We start from the raw sequence: 16,558 nt of genomic DNA on the forward strand, positions 1-16,558 counted from the left end.
ATGCACACATGTACATGCATAAAACACTGCATCTTCTCTCTGCTTTCAGCAAACATTTTCTACCTAAAATGTCCTTTTGACACTTATACTTGAGTAGAGAATTCTCATTCTTTAAGGCTGAGTCCAAACAGCACTTCCTCTATGATGTTTTTCTATTCTTTGTACAGAATTAGCTATTTCAAGCTAATGGGTATGGAGGCCCAGAAGTGGGCTGCCTTGTATTTTAATTAGCTGTCTCTCTCCTAGTTGACTGGTAACTCATTTGAGACTGGAGGTGGTACCCAACCCACCTCTCCACTGTTTTAGCACAGTGTCCACTACAATGACCACACTCATGGCTCCAGAGTTTCTATCTGGCTGGAGTTGGGAAACAGATATGGGAATCAGGGGACAGAACTGGATGGGAAATGGGTGAATTCTCTTTAATACTGCACTAGCATGTCCTTCACAGGAGGCTAAGAAGAGCAACTTTTCATGCTGAAGGGGATGGACAAGGACCAACAGAGGTCTTGGCATAGCTACTGCCACTGGGTTTACTGAACTGAAAGAAATACCAGGAAACAGTGATACCTTGATACCCTTTGGGGGGGACCAGACTTGTTAAATGATTCAGAAGATGTTCCTTTTCCTCAAGAGCACATAAAGCTGGAAATGAGGATATGAAGTCCTCTCAGACACAAGCTTGTTAAAGCAAGCCTGGATTCAACTGGGGAAAGCGCTACAGTCTTGAGATTCAAAGTGGACAGGGCACCCACGTGCTTAAGTCTGTCTAAAGGAGGCATTATCCTGGCTACAGCTTCCCTGGCCAGGAATCATTTGGAGGCAGCTCAACAGCTCTTCCAAGGAGGGTAGAATCTCAGAGCCACCTTGTCTTGCTTAGATGGAAAGCACTCAGAGCAGGAGAGGGAACAAAGGGAACAGGAAGAGAGGAAAGGCTTTTTCTCTACACCACCCTCACCGTAAGTAGAGCAGGGAAAAATCACCCTAAGACCGGGAGCAAGTGCCTGTGTCTTTCTCTTAGTGTCTCACCACCTTTGCTAAGAGAGGCCTTGATGAGACACTGGGTCACACCCTTGTCATCAAAAGAATGACCAAATACATCTCATTTCTTCAATGTAATATAAAGGATGAGGATACAGACTTCTAGCTCCTCCTCCTCTAACATCCTGGAGATGTTCAGTGGGTTCCTGATTAACGGATATGGAAAAAAATCCAACATACACGTGCGCACACGGGGAGCCGGCTACCACATCCACAGCTGCCATACGTTGAATGGCGTAAGGTTGTGACCCGAGGAGACTCCAGTTCTACTGTCAGCCATGAACATTTGGCTTCCCTGAGCTTTTATCCTCTTATATAAAATACAAATTATATAAAATACTAGTCTTCCATACATGGCTGTTATAAGAATTAAAGTAAATACACACAAAAGCACAATGGAAATGGTAAATAAAATAAAATAAAATAAATAAATAAAAGCTGAGTCCTTATGACATCATCTTTATGCCCCTCAAGTAGGAGACTATGTCCTATGTGCCTGGTTAAAAGAATCAGAGCTGTAAGAATGAGCGGGATTGATCTGGATTGTTTCAGATATGAAATATGAATCTCCCAAATGCATGTTTTAGATTCAAAGGGCAAAGAAGCAAAGAACAAAAGGAGGTCCTTGGTCTCCTACTAGCAGAGAAAGGCTGTGAGCACATTCCTGGGATCCTCCAGTTTATCTACTGAAAAACATCCGAGGGCTTCTCCAGGCCTGCAGTCTTTCCCCAGATAAACATGTGAGGTGCTTAAGTAATCACAAGTTCATTTATGAAAGGAAATGGCTATTTTCTCCCAATTTTATACTCTTCCTGTTAAAGTCTTTAGATGATTTAAACTGAAAAGGGAAAGAAAAAGCAATATGAATACAAAGTAATGTTTTATAAGAAAGAAATCCATAGTGTAAAGTAAATGACAGCTTTAGAAAAATCCAAACAACTCAATATATTGGAACACACTTTTATTTCCCCTTCAGATATTTGTTTTTATAGATCTTGGTGAATAATTTCAAAATAAACATATATGCTTTAAAAGTAAGCAGCTTATAAAAGAGAAAATGAGAGAAGGGGCTCTAACAGTTTCTGAAATTAGAATTTTAAACAACAAATGAGTCTTAAAATCCACCATATCCTTGGGCTCTAGCCTGATGTCTCCCCAACTCTTCACCAAGATTCCTTGGGCCATGGAGTCAGGACTCCAGGCAGCAAAGCTGCTGCAGCAATGCTGGGGCTTCTTAAGTGCATTCTAGCCTCAGCCCTACTTCTACTTTTGAGCCTCATCACCTAGACCCACCACAGTGCAACAGTGCTCACCTTGGGACCAACAGCCATGGACCCCATTCGTGGTTTTTGAGCCAGTAAAACTCAGCAGGGTCTTGCTATAGATTAGAAGAAAAAAGAACCTGAACCCAAAAAAGTGTGATAATGGGTTTCTGAATTAGTGTTATACTTAGAACCCTGAAAATGGCATTCATTTGTGACATTTGTGAATTTTCCCAGATAAGGGAACATAACTAAACTCTAGAATTTAAGGGATTGCTTTGTACAAATTCATACAATTATTACCAGCTTTTGTGATTTTATGGAGAATTCTCAAAGGTATTAATTTGAGTTTCTAATAATATGTCATTAATTAGCTTTGTTTCTGTTAAGGTACTATATTTAGTTCTTTGTCATTACATGTTTGATTTTTTGTTAAGTATAAATACTGCCAGTCTTCAATAAAATAATCACACTTTAGGTGATATATTTTCCTAGCCTATCTCCCCTATTTTATGGTGTTCACCATTACCTATGAGGGACTCCAACAGAAATGAGGAAGGATAAGAAGGACGCATGTGTAGATGTGTACCTGTGAAAAAATTAATGGAGTCACATGACACTTATCTAGTTAGGGACCTGAGCAGTTATCACTGAGGACTGGCTTTATGGAATTTAAAATATTTGTTGGGGGTGCCTGGCTGGCTCAGCAGGAAGGGAATGCAGCTCCTGATCTCGGGGTCATGAGTTCGAGATTACTTAAATATATAAAACTTAAAAAAAAATTGTTGCATTTCTCACAAAGAAATGAGCAATTCTATGGTTTCCTAAGGATATCCCATGTATGCACTGTTGCTTCAAATAGAGTAAAAGCAACCTTCACATACTTATATGATGAGATCATGAGGAAAAACTGTCTTTCTCTTATACAAGACAACATGCTTCATGTATTTCAGGGTTGTCCCTAATAAAACACATAGTATCTTACATATTGGTCACCTCATCCGACTCAAGAGGGAGGATTTCTAAGGTCTTTCCCAAGCTATGGCCATTCTAAGTCATCGAGGCTGCACCCACCCAACTCCCAAAGAACCGGAAGGAGGGTCCTTCTCTGCAGACTTCCATGACCCCATCCCCTCCCTCCTTAGTATACCCAAAGCTCTTCCAAAGCAGCACTTAGCATAGCGTGGTCTCTAGTCTTTTGCAAGAACAGAATCATGCTGCACTGAGCTCCTAGAGGACAATGGCCAAGACTTTTTAAAAATTTTATCTTATTTAAATTCAATTAACATATAGTATATTATTAATTTCAGAGGTAGAGTTCAGTGATTCATAAGTTGTATATAATACCCAGTGCTCATTACATCATGTGTCCTCCTTAATGCCCATCACCCAGTTACCCCCACCCCCTACCTCACCCCCCACAACCCTCACAGTTTGTTTCCTATAGTTAAGAGTCTCTCTTATAATTTGTCTCCCTCTCTGATTTCGTCTTATTTTATTTTTCCCTCCCTTCCTCTATGATCCTTTTTTGTTTCTTCAATTCCACATATGAGTGAAATCATACAGTAATTGTCTTTGTCTGATTGACTTGTGTTTTATTTATCTGGGTTCCCAGGGCCCTGCACAAGGAAAGGGTCAAAACATGTGTGCCAAATAAAACTAAACTGATTATCAGAACTGAATACAGTAATGAGCTAGACGAAGATGTGGCTGATTGCTTTCAAAGATGTATTTATTATCCATATACATAAAAACCAATTTTACAGGGCCAGTTTGATCAATGAAGTGAATACCTACACATTTTTTTCCCACTAGGGTATTTAGGATTACAAAATGCAGTAAACAAAAAACCCAACAAAAACAAAGCACCAACTTATGTTTACTTTCAGTATTGCACAACAAAGGAACAGTCAACAAAACTAAAAGGCAACCTACCTCCCTAATGGGAGAAGATATATTTGCAAATGTCTTATCAGATAAAGGGCTAGTGTCCAAAATCTATAAAGAACTTACCAAACTCAACACCCCAAAACCAAATAATCCAGTCAAGAAATGGACAGAAGACATAAACAGACATTTCTGTAAACAAGACATCCAAATGGCCAACAGATACATGAAAAAATGCTCCACATCACTCGGCATCCGGGAAATACAAATCAAAACCACAATAAGATACCACCTCACACCAGTCAGAATGGCTAAAATTGACAAGTCAGGAAACGACAGATGTTGGTGAGGATGCGGAGAAAGGGGAACCCTTCTACACTGTTGGTGGGAATGCAAGCTGGTGCAGCCACTCTGGAAAACAGTATGGAGGTTCCTCAGAAAGTTGAAAACAGAGCTACCCTACAACCCAGCAATCGCACTACTGGGTATTTATCCAAAGGATACAAACATAGTGATTCAAAGGGACACCCGCACGCCAATGTTTATAGCAGCAACGTCCACAATAGCCAAACTATGGAAAGAGCCCAGATGTCCATCAACAGACGAATGTCTAAAGAAGATGCAGTGTGTACGTACGTACACACACACACACACACACACACACACACACACGAGTATTTCTCAGCCACCCAAAAGAATGAATCTTGCCATTTGCAATGAAGTGGATGGAACTAGAGGGTGTTACGCTAAGCAAAATAAGTCAGAGAACGACAAATACCATATGATCTCACTCATATGTGGAATTTAAGAAACAAAGCACAGGGGATAGAAACACATGAACAGAGGGGAAGGAAAGGAAAAATAAAATAAGATGGAAATAGGAAGACAAATCATAAGAGATGCTGAACTCTCGGAAACAAGGTTGCCAGAGGGGAGGTGGAGGGGGGATGTGGTAACTGGGCGATGGGCATGAAGGGGGACACCTGAGGTAATGAGCACTGGGTGTTATACGCAACTGATGAATCAATAAATTCTACCTCTGAAACTGGTAATACAGGATATGTAAATTACATTGCATTTAAATAAAGAATTAAAAAAGATATATGTAAATAAATTTAGAAGGGAAAAAAAAACCTACTGTATTCCATATTCTGCTCGAGAAAGAAACTCCCTTTCATCTTGTGCATTAGTTGGGACACAGGAGTATACCGCCCAGTGCAGTGACTGAATCTGAGGCTGGACCACTCCCTTCATTACCCAACCTACTTTTTGGCCCCCTGCCCTTCAATTAGCCGGTGTACTAAGACCAAGTAAATGGATTTTAAAATAAAACTGGAGGAAAAAAAAAAAAAGTCACCAAAGAAAACCCCAAACCAAAAAACAAAACAAAAACAAAAACAAAAAACAAACCAAACCAAACAAACAAAAACCTACCTCTCTTCGTAATAGGTCACAAACTTGAATAACATTCCATTGTAATATGATTACATCTATAACCATAGCAACACAACCCAAGGACTTAACTTTCTTATAACAAATAGCAGTGTGATTTTATAAAGCTAAGTAAGCTCTTGAGCGGACAGACACAGATGAAACATCCTTACTTGGTTTCAGTTCAAGAGAGCCATCAGGAGAAGGTCTACTAAATTTAGACACTGAGCTGATTTCATCACTAACCTGTCCTGAAAGAGGTCTCTGCGGACAGAAGAAAAACAGCACGGGGACAACACACTAGGACGGGATTAACCTAGTTACAAGGCACAGACTGCAGCCAGAAACGGTCACAAAGAATATTCTGCGGGGCTCACAGCACCTGTCCAGGCCCCGGGGCATGGCAGACAGCCACACCTTTGTGAACCCCAGAGTGTTTCTGTGAAACCTAGTTCCTTTCCGGAGAGCCATCAAGGCCCCAGAATTGTAAATGTGACCACAGCGATTGCATTAGGACCAGCTGAATCTAGAAGCTTTCCCGGAAGAAAAAAAAATACCAGAAACTTGATCCAAGACAGAGCTTGAGACAATTTGGAGAAGCACAAATTGAAACTGAATCAAATACTGATCATGTTTCTTTCTTTCTAAGCTAGTGAAGAAAATACCTAGATTTTCCATCTGCAAAAATAGTTTAATTCCAATTAAATTTTACTAAAATACTAAAATGCTCAGGAAGGTAACTGAGCTGTCAGCCAGCACAGGATAGTCCGGGCAGTGCCCCACCCCCACCCCAACTCGCAATTTGTATCTCTGAAGGTGTAAAAAGTCCCCAGTTGGCCTGTCCTGCAGAGTGGGTGGGAAGGAGGAAGGGAAGCTTGCACAGAGGGGGCAGGCAGGCTGCACTAGGCTTTGGAGGAATGGGAGAGCCGCTGGTGCTGAGGCTGCTGGTCGCGAGGTGGCTGGCCAAGCCCCTGCAGTGACTCAGCAGCAGACCCAGTGGCTTTGCTGCTTAGATCCCGGCCAGCAGGAGAGGGTGATGACAAAAAAAAATGGGTGCTGAAAGTTTCAAAGGAGATTCGGTGTATTGGAACGGGAAGCGGGGTGCAGAGGAAAAGGAAAAGGGACATTTCTTCCACCCCCATCAAATTCCCCTTCCATTTCTCTCCGTTCCTCTCCACATAGTCTGCTACCTTTCCTATCATCTCCAACACGGTATCTCAAGTTGTTAAAGCTGTTTTGTTTTTTTTTTCTTCCTTTCCTGGATTTCTAGCACCGTGCTGTCCATCCTTCCTCTGAGTACCTTACAGAATATTCACTGGTTTGAGCTGGTACTGGTGCAAAAACAAAGTATCTCACCCCACAAAAAGCCATGGGAATTTTAGGAAGCAACTGAACTATAACTTGGTGTTTTGAAGCTGAATCAGTCTGGTGCCTCATGGGGTTCAATCCCCTACTTCAACCGTGGGAAATCCACAAATACTGCTCATTTTTACAACAGATTCAGGGGAGCTGTACGGTGTCCTGTGATCACAGGTGCAAGTGCACATCCCTGTTAAACTGCTTTCCATTTACCAGCCCCATCTTTCACCTGAAACGTAAAGGCTGCTTTTCACAAGAAATGAATGCACACTAAATACGCCTATGATTCTATGGCCCAGATCTACTGTCCAAAAGAGATTTTCATAAGGTTACATTCTTGGGATAAAATACCAGGAGATAAGAGTGAGTCATTTTCATTGTTTTGCAACACACTGCAATCTCTCTCCAAGTGTTAGGCCTTCTCACACCACCTCTCTTTTAAGATGCTTCTATACAAGTGAATGTCCTATAAAGGCAGAGAATTCTGAAGAAAAGGGAAGACAAATGTGAAGCAGTAGGTTACTTCTCTATGAGCTATGAAGAAAAGCTGACGTCAGGTTTAGTATGAGCTGGACGGAGATCTCTTGGCTGGAAATAAAAAAAGAAAACAACGCAAATGGGGGGAAAAATGCCAAAGGGGAACTGCCAGAATTAGAGCCTGAGTCTTTAGCAAAAAGGATTTTATCGAATAAAGAAAAAATCAGTTTAAATATGTGAAGTTAAGAAAAAAATAAATAAATACATGAAGTTATTTTGTGTGTTTTCCGACAGCATACTAAAATACAATCACACACAGTAAACTGAAGTCATTAAAATAAAAGTTGAGTGATGCCTGGGTGGCTCAGTGAGTGTCTGCCTTTGTCTCAGGTCATGATCTCAGGGTCCTGGGATTGAGTCCCACATCAGGATCCTTGCTAGGTGGAGAGCCTGCTTCCTCCTCTGCCTGCTGTTCCCCCTGTTTGTGCTCTTTCTCTCTCTTTCTCTCTCTCTCTGACAAATAAATAAAATCTTTAAAAAAAATAAAATAAAAGTCGAAGGAAAAAATATTATCCAAGAATTTGACTACTTGTAAGTATGAGGAGGAGAAATCCCTTAGTGATTTGTTCTTATCCTAATAGCACTGTCCTAGCTGCCTTAAATGTCTTCTAGAACAGTGAAGGATATAAATAAATAAACTCATAAATAAATAAATGGAAAGATGGCATCTTCCTGTGAAATGCCATTGCTGAAGAGAAGAGTCACAGACTAAATTATGAATGAGGAAACTGTGCCCGATAGGTTTTGGATATTTTAACTTCATTTCTAGTGGTTTGGGGTTTCTCTAAAATGCACTGCAAGGTCTTGGCTACGGTATAAGGTACCTGGGGTGCTTGTTAAAATACAGTTTTTAGGCTTCACATCCAGAGAAACTGATTTAGAGGTCAAGGATCTGAAGAACCTGCATTTTTAAGGAGCCCTATAGATTATCAATGCATACGGTCTACAGTTTGAGGAAACCACTGCCTAAAATTAAAGACCCATTTTTGTACTACATGGATTAACATGATTTAGGCAAAAAAAAAAAAAAAAAAGTTAACCTCTGTACTACAGTATTTTTGAGCAAAAAACTGTTTCAGAGCGGAAAGGAACCTTTGCATCTACTTTATTCTTCTGAATCACCAACCTTGTAACCTTAGGCAGCCAATGAGTTATCTTAATAAAAATTATCTGTTCAGTAGTGACCAGAATGGTTTCTAGCAGGTTTCATCCAGCTGCAAGTGGCTGAAAAATGCATACCAATGCTTTCAGAGAACGGTACAAGAATCTTTCACAAAGGCCGCTGAAAATTTTGTTGAATTTGCCTTATTAGAAACATGAAAGATCGGCAAAAAAATTACATTTATCATCCGAACATTTATTACATCTATTACTACTCTATCTAAAAATCCTAATTGCCTTCTCACTGCATTTGCTAGCAAAAGCTCTCCATGCTTATTACAGAGAAAGCTGTTCACAGGCTCATCCACCACTGAACTCCTTCCTTCCCATCTCTTTTCTTGATAACCAGCCCCAATCCCCTTATCCGCATGTGCATACACCCACTTTGAGAGTAAGATACACGTTTCTGTCTTTGCCCTTAGCAGCTAAGTTACAAACGGATTTTCATTCACCCAGCAACAAGCATCTCTGAGGGAAGAGTATGTGTAGGGCGCGGTGGAGAAATGGAATTACCAACAATTATGATAGTGAAGGGATATGCGCTTTTTTTTTTAAGATTTTTATTTATTTATTTGACAGACAGAGATCACAAGTAGGCAGAGAGGCAGACAGAGAGAGAAGGAGGGGAAGCAGGCTCCCTGCTGAGCAGAGAGCCCGCCGTGGGGCTTGACCCCAAGATCACAATCGGAGCTGAAGGCACAGGCTTTAAACCACTGAGCCACCCAGGGACCCCAGGGATATGCGCTTTTAACAAAGGAATTGCTAACAACAGAAAACTCTGAGTTTCTCCCCCAGGCAAAGTAAAATACTAGAGTGCTCTAGAATGCATAGCAAGAACAGTACCATAAAATGTGATTGTGTAGAATCTACAGTTGAATGAGATGCAACAGGGGCTGTTTCTGACAGTGAATCCTGGTGTCATTTCAATAGGCCAACAATATAGACTTTACATGTCTATGCCAGTCTATGCCAGCTTTTCGATAGCTTGTACTCAAGGGCAAAGAACTGGCTGGTGAGCATCCATTACTGACCTCACAAATCACAGGACTTATGTTTGAGGTCTGGGCACAAGGAGGGTGAGTGAGGTAATCCCTCAGTTCTAGCCAACCCCACTCTGTTCCTTGGGAGACAAACTATCATGGAAGAAGAGGTGTCAGGAGAAGTGAAAATCTGTCCTCTAGAAACTGTTATCAAATCTTGACCTAGGCAAAGGGAAAACAGTCACTGGTGGGTGCTGGACTGAGAGGTCTCCTGGGGCTTTTCAAATTCTGATGACACTTCATGAAATCTCTTTACACAGGCTTCCCCAAGGAAAGACAGGAGGTCTTCCTGCTGTACCAGCTGAATCTGCTAACTCCCTTCTATCTGTTATGTCTTGTGGAATTTCATGCAGACACACTTCAGGAATATTTCCTAATACCATTTCCATGTCTGAGCCAGAGAGGAAAACTCTTACCCATAATTCACAAGAAGAAAATACTTCCCACATCCAAAGGAAGAACTTCTTTGATAAACACTCTAAAGATGAATTACTTTACCAGTGGCACGTTTTTAAAACATGCTCCTACTTGATCACTGATCAAATCTTCATTTTTTTTTTAAACTCAACATGCATTCCCTGCAAACCTACTTGGTATCAGGCATGGTGCCACCCTGGGCATCTAACAAAGAATAAAACTCAGTCCTGTCCTCAAGGACTTCTGGTGCCTTCGGGGAGAAGGAGTTGGACCTTTTAGCACAGCATGGTCCAGTCTTACTCTGGAAGAGTGGCCACAGTGTTTTGGGAGATCTGGGGAACTCTTCAGAGGGGCAACAACGGAGTCGGATTTTTAAGTGTGAAAGAGATTATAACACAAACTGAAAGGAGAAAGACATTTTTAGCAAGAGGAGCATGAAACAAGTTATGGAATGCAAAAGGCAGTCTTTAGGGAACACAGAGGATTTTGTGGGACTGAGGCACAGGGAGGTACAGGGAGAAACGTAGAAACTGAGGAGGAACGATGCAGCAAAAACAGAAAAAACTTTATCAGCCATGAAAAAGAATGAACTTTATCCTGTAGGAAGGACAAGGTGGAGTCTGGGAGGTTTTTTAAGAAGGGGTTGCAAGACCCAATCTGTGTTTTAGGAACAGAAGTGTGATGGCTGACGGGATGACTGAGAAGAGCCTAGAAGACCAATAAAGCAGCATTATAGAGACCGTTCATAATATGTGTTGGGACTGTTCTATGCTTTTAGATGCCCACAATCATTTCTCGCTGCACGTTCTTTAGTTGTATCTGAGTTTTCCCCCTTTAATTATAGATCAATACTGATAAATATTTTTTCCTACCCAAGATACATCATCTGTGGTTCATAAGATAACATTCCACATGATGTGCAGTAAACATTGAGGTAAATACATTCTTAAAAAAGAATCTCTTACCTGAACAAAGCTGTTCCACTTTTGTGTAGTTTAAAGATACTATGTCATTAACCCATGCGATGATGTCATGTCTGCTCATAGTCTCTTGGGTTATCGAGGTAGAATACACATTGACCGCCATTCCCCAACTAGAAAAAGACAAATAGGGAAAAAATTAACTCCAGAGCATGAAAGATACCTATTCAAGGTCAGGACCCTGGGCAGAACCCTAACGGCATGGAGAAGGCCTGCTCCGGCTGAGCCTTTTCTCTTCTTTCTCCCTCTCCTACGTATTGGCTTAGATACGGTGAAATGCCACATACTGTTCATGCAGGACCACTTCCCGTCTCCCTCTGCTGGACTCCCAAGGTTTTTAGGTTCTAAGATACCTATTTTCTCATGTAACTTGGTCTCGCTGTCATCCTTAAATCTATGTGTGGTATTAAAAAGTTGTCACGTGTGCACTGGGGTCACGTTTCATCTTTCTACATAACTTCATCATACTTCCATCACTTGCCAACAGCTCCCCGTTGCACACTGCTTGGAGATGGGAATGGGAGCTCTGTTGCATCCAGCTGCTCAGGCTAAAAACACCATGCCCACTCTTGCCTCCTCTGTTTCCCTCACCACCACATCCGATCCACCAGCAAATTCTACTGGCTCTACCTTCAAAGTACTTTCCAACTTTGGTCAGTGCTCACCTGGTGCTTTGCAGTAATCGTCTTTTCCTGGGTCCCGCAACGTGCACCCTCACCCCCCACCATGTATTCTCAACACAGCAGCCAGAGTGACCCTACTGACAAAAATCAGATGCTCTCTCTCTGTAGTTTAAAACTCTCTAAGGGTTGCTCATCCCACAGTACAATCCAAAGTTCTTACCAAGCTTTAGCCAGCCTGATATATTCCGACATCTTTCCTTACTACCCTCTCCCTCACTGCACGCCATCAGGACAGCCCCCTGGCTATTTCTGGAACTCCTCCAGCTCACCTCTTCTTAAAGGCCTTTGTACTGCTGTGGCTTCACTTTGGACCCCGACCCAGTTTTCAGGCGCATGCCCTCATCTCCTTCATCAAGGAGGCCTCATCTCTTATTCTTCCCCTCTTCACAGACCTAGGAGAGAAGCTCCACGGGGGCAGGGATTTTGTCCATTTTATCCTTGTATACCCCTGGTGTCTAGTTAAGTTCCAGACATAGAGTAGGCTTTCAATAAAATGCTGCAAGAGACGTGTGCTCCCCCACCCCCTCCCACGTACGGTAAGCAGGACAGTGATAAGCTAGGTAAGCTCCGCACTTTTCTTTAATCAGCTTTGGAGAAAATCCACTTTAGAAATGGGCTTCATTTAAGTTCCCTTGGAAAAAAAGAAATCCTCAACCTGGTATTCTCTATTTCTAAAAGCTCTGGACAAAGCTTTTATGAAAAATACATAAAAACACCTGAATAATCTGAAAGACACGTACTAATTGCATGAGCCTTCCCTTTAATTAATATACTCCTTCTGACCATTGCATGACACCTTTCACCAACTTTTCACCAGAGTGATATACACAGAAAAAGTTTTGCTTAAATAGTTTGTTATCTGAAGCTCTGTGTAATTGGTTTCCTTTTTCTATATTAATAAACTTTATTTTTAGAGCTGTTCACAGCAAAATTAAATGGAAGCAGAGTTTTCCCATAGACTCCCCGTTCTCCCCCCCCTCCATGCTCTGCCCTATACACATCCCTACCAGCTGGTACATAGTTGCAATCAATGAGCCCACACTGATGCTCCACCACCTCAAGTCCGTGGTTTACAGTAGGGTTCCCTCTTGGGGTCATACGTTCTACGAGTTGTCACAAATACATGGTGGCAGGAAGCAACTACTGTAGTTGCTACAGTAGTTGAAACTACGGAGTAGTTTCATTGCTCTAGAAATCCTCTCTGCTCTGCTGCTTCATACCTTCCTCCCAGCAAACCCTCGCAACCACGGATCTTCATACTGTTCCACGGTTTTGTCTTCCCCAAAACGCCATGCGGGGGAATCCTACAGCACAGAGCCTTTTCAGATTGGCTTCTTTCACTGAGTACTGGGCAGTGAAGCTTCCTCCAAGTCGTTTCATGGCTTGATCTTTTTAGCACTGACTATTCCACTGTCTGAATGCACCGCTAGGCTAATGAAGGGCATCTTGGTTGCTTCCAAGTTTTGGCAATTATGAATAAGACGGCTACAAATATCCATGTGCAGGTTTTTGTATGGAGGCGAGTTTTTGATTCATTTGGATAAATACCAAAGAGCACTATTGCTGGATTGTATGATAAGAGTATGTTGAATTTTGTAAGAAGTTATAAACTGTCTTAAGTGTCTATCCAAAGTGGCTGTACCCATTCTGCAGTCCCACCAGAAATCAATGAGTTTCTGGTGCTCCACATTCTCACCAGCATTTGGTTTTGTCTGTGTTTTGTATTTTGGCCATTCTAACAGGTATACACTAGTAAAAAAAAAAAATTTTTTTTAAACATTTAAACCTGGTTGAAACTTTGTAATTTTACTAGTTCTGTGCAACATAAAATACTTGAATCTTTTAAAAAGTACGTATTTATTTACAAATACATAAGAAAGAGAGAACATGCAGGGGAGAGGGGATAGAGGGAAAGGGAGAGAAGCTCAAGAAGATTCCTCACTGAGCACGGAGCTAGACGTGGGGCTCAATCCCACGAAGATGAGATCATGATCTGAGCCAAAATCAAGAGTTAGACGCTCAATGGACTGAGACACTCATGTGCCCCTACTTACATATTTTTATGTAAAATGTGTCAACTTTTATTTAAAGAAAAAATTTTTTTTAAGGTTTTTATTTATTTGACAGAGAGAGAGCACACACACAAGCAGGGGCAGCAGCAGACAGAAGGAGAGAGAGAAGCAAGGCCCCCTGCTGAGCAGAGAGATTGATGTGGTGCTTAATCCTAGGATTCTGGGATCAAGACCTGAGCTGAAGGCAGACACTTAACTGACTGAGTCACCCAGGCACCCCCGAAAGTTTTTGATACATAAAAAAACCAGTTGTGTTTATTGGCTTCAACAGTTATCAACATTGGCCAATCCTGTTCCATTTATACTAGTCCATACATGTGTCTCTGAACGATAAGGACATTAAAAAAATTCAAATAGCATTATCACATCTGAAAATAAAAATAATTTAATATCAAATATGCATTATAATGTTAATTTTTTCAGTTTGTTCGAATCTGGACAAATAGGATTCATACATTGTGCTTCTTTGATGTGTACTTTAAATTTCTTCTATCTATAGATTTCTTCTTCATTTCTAATATTTTCTTTGCAATCTATATTTTTTCTTTTCTTTCTTTCTTTTTTTTTTTTTTTATTGTTGAAGGAACTGGGTTGTTTCTTGTACAGTTACTACAATTGGATTTTGCTCACTGCATCCCCTGAGTGTGGTCTGACATATTCCTCCATTCCTTGGGTTCCTACAAATGGATCATTTGATCCACAGGCCAGATAGGATTCAAGTTCTAATTGAGGGTTTGGAGGCAGGATTACCTTGCAGTGTTTGAACTTCCATCAGGAGACACATCATGTCTGACTCCCTTTGGGATATTGTTAGCTATTAACACTATTCGTTCAGAGCCACCAATTCTTTAGACTTCAGAGTCATAGTCTATCATTCATTTTTGAACCAAGACTAGTTCTACAAAGAGAAATTTCCCCTGTGAGGTACTGGTCATGTAACAAAGACAGGATAGATGCCTGATTTGCTTTCTTTACCATTTTTCAAAATAATGAGGTAGTTCTCTACTATTCTCCAAACATGACTAATGAGGTTTTTATTTTTGAAGCAGAATTATGAACTCATAGCAAGTATGTTTCAATCCACGTCTCAACCAACCACAGTTTAAATCTTTACTGGTGTGAGCTTGCAAGAACTTATTCAAGCTGTTTTTTGAGTTCTTCTGACAAGGTCCCAGTAGTCTTTGATCACTTCCTTGCTTTCTGGTATGACAAAACGTTCCAGGCCCAACCTGAACATTTCCTGCCTTAGACATAAAAACAGTTATTTCTCCAAAGGTTCCTTACTTCTTTAGTCACAAATAGTATTTAGAAATAAATATTTTTAAGCATGGTTATATAGGACAGAAAAATCTTATTTTACACAAAAATCTACGTATTTGTAAGAGAGTTAGGTTTGGAGTGTTTATTATGTCTATAGCAATAAAAATCTGCTTTCTACCTCCCGTGCTAAATGAAGATTTTTTTTTTAAAGGTGTTATTTGTCTGAGAGAGAGACAGAGTATGAGAAGGGGAGGGGCAGAAGGAGAAGGAGAAGGAGAAGGAGAAGGAGAAGGAGAAGCAGACACCTCGCTCAGCAGGGATCCCAAGGCAGGGCTTGATCCCAGGACCCTGAGATCATGACCTGAGCTGAAATCATATGCTTGACTGAACCACCCAGGTACCCCGAAGTTTTTTATAAATATAAAATAAATATCCATCTACCCCTAAAAGCACCCTTATCTCTAAATTCTCTTCCCCTGAAGACCTAAAAACAAAAACAAAAACAAAACCCTCCTAGTATTGGCATTTCAGATAATGGCACCATCGTCACTTCTTTTCTACAACACTATTAGAGGTTTTCGAATATCTGGTTAATAACATGCACTGTTTTCTTTAGCCATCATTTATTAAACAAAACCATTTGTTTTTAATACCTAATCAAACTTTGTGTGACTATGGAAATGATAAAAAATCTTGGTGAAGATAATTCAAGACTTAGAACATTTTGAAATCTTGAAGTAATTTTCACTTGCTGGCCTAACTTTTGGCAGTTGAAGTAATCTTCTGATGGTTTCTTCCTCAGGCAATTCTGGAAAGCTCTGCTCTACCAAGCATCATTGCAGGATAAGGCGCAAGGCCCAGAGATGTGCTACATGACGTTCAGCCAAATTGTAATGAAATTTTTTGTCCAGATGATTTAAAGACAACTAACCACAGAGCAGAAGAGATTCAATCAGGTCTGTGATTTAGAAAGATAATCCCAATACAAGTGAGTAGAGATGTTCTGTGGTTTCCTAATAGAAAAAGTGTGCAACCAAGGAACAGGTGGGAGGGTTACAATGGCTTTTAAGAAATCCATGAGGACAGAGAAGCAAGTCATTCCTTTGCTGGAAGTTCTGCCAATGAACCACACTCTCATCTCGTCTTTACTGATAACATCCCCTAAGGTCAACAATCTTTCCATACCCAAACAGACATTCAGCTCACAAAGGCAGGTAAAGCACTATGTGCCTTGAAGGAGCTCATTAGGAAGACCAGGAAACAATGAAATAGCACCTGATTTTTGCTTTAGAAAAATTCCAGTTAATTAGTTACGAGACTCACCCCTCTAACCTCTACCATAACCCTTCTCTACCCAACACAGCTGCAGTCCCCAGAAACCCCAGCAATAAGAGTAACCTGCTTTAGGGGACCTGTGGGAAAACCAGA

The 16,558-nt window shown here is 40.9% G+C and overlaps 1 protein-coding gene across 4 annotated transcripts in view; it reads right to left on the bottom strand.

Annotated features, from left to right (window-relative positions):
- MAPRE2 (microtubule associated protein RP/EB family member 2) overlaps nt 1-16,558 on the bottom strand; it is a 159,830-nt gene that overhangs the window by 54,161 nt on the left and 89,111 nt on the right. For all 4 annotated transcript variants that reach the window (XM_080821685.1, XM_080821686.1, XM_080821684.1 and 1 more), the window contains one exon: nt 11,101-11,228. In XM_080821685.1, the coding sequence (XP_080677811.1) occupies nt 11,101-11,221 (121 nt within the window). In that variant the 5' untranslated portion in view covers nt 11,222-11,228. The remainder of the gene's footprint in view (nt 1-11,100; nt 11,229-16,558) is intronic.

This window comes from Martes martes, assembly GCF_963455335.1.
Source record: "Martes martes genome assembly, chromosome: 13".
NCBI classification, from domain to species: Eukaryota; Metazoa; Chordata; class Mammalia; order Carnivora; family Mustelidae; genus Martes; species Martes martes.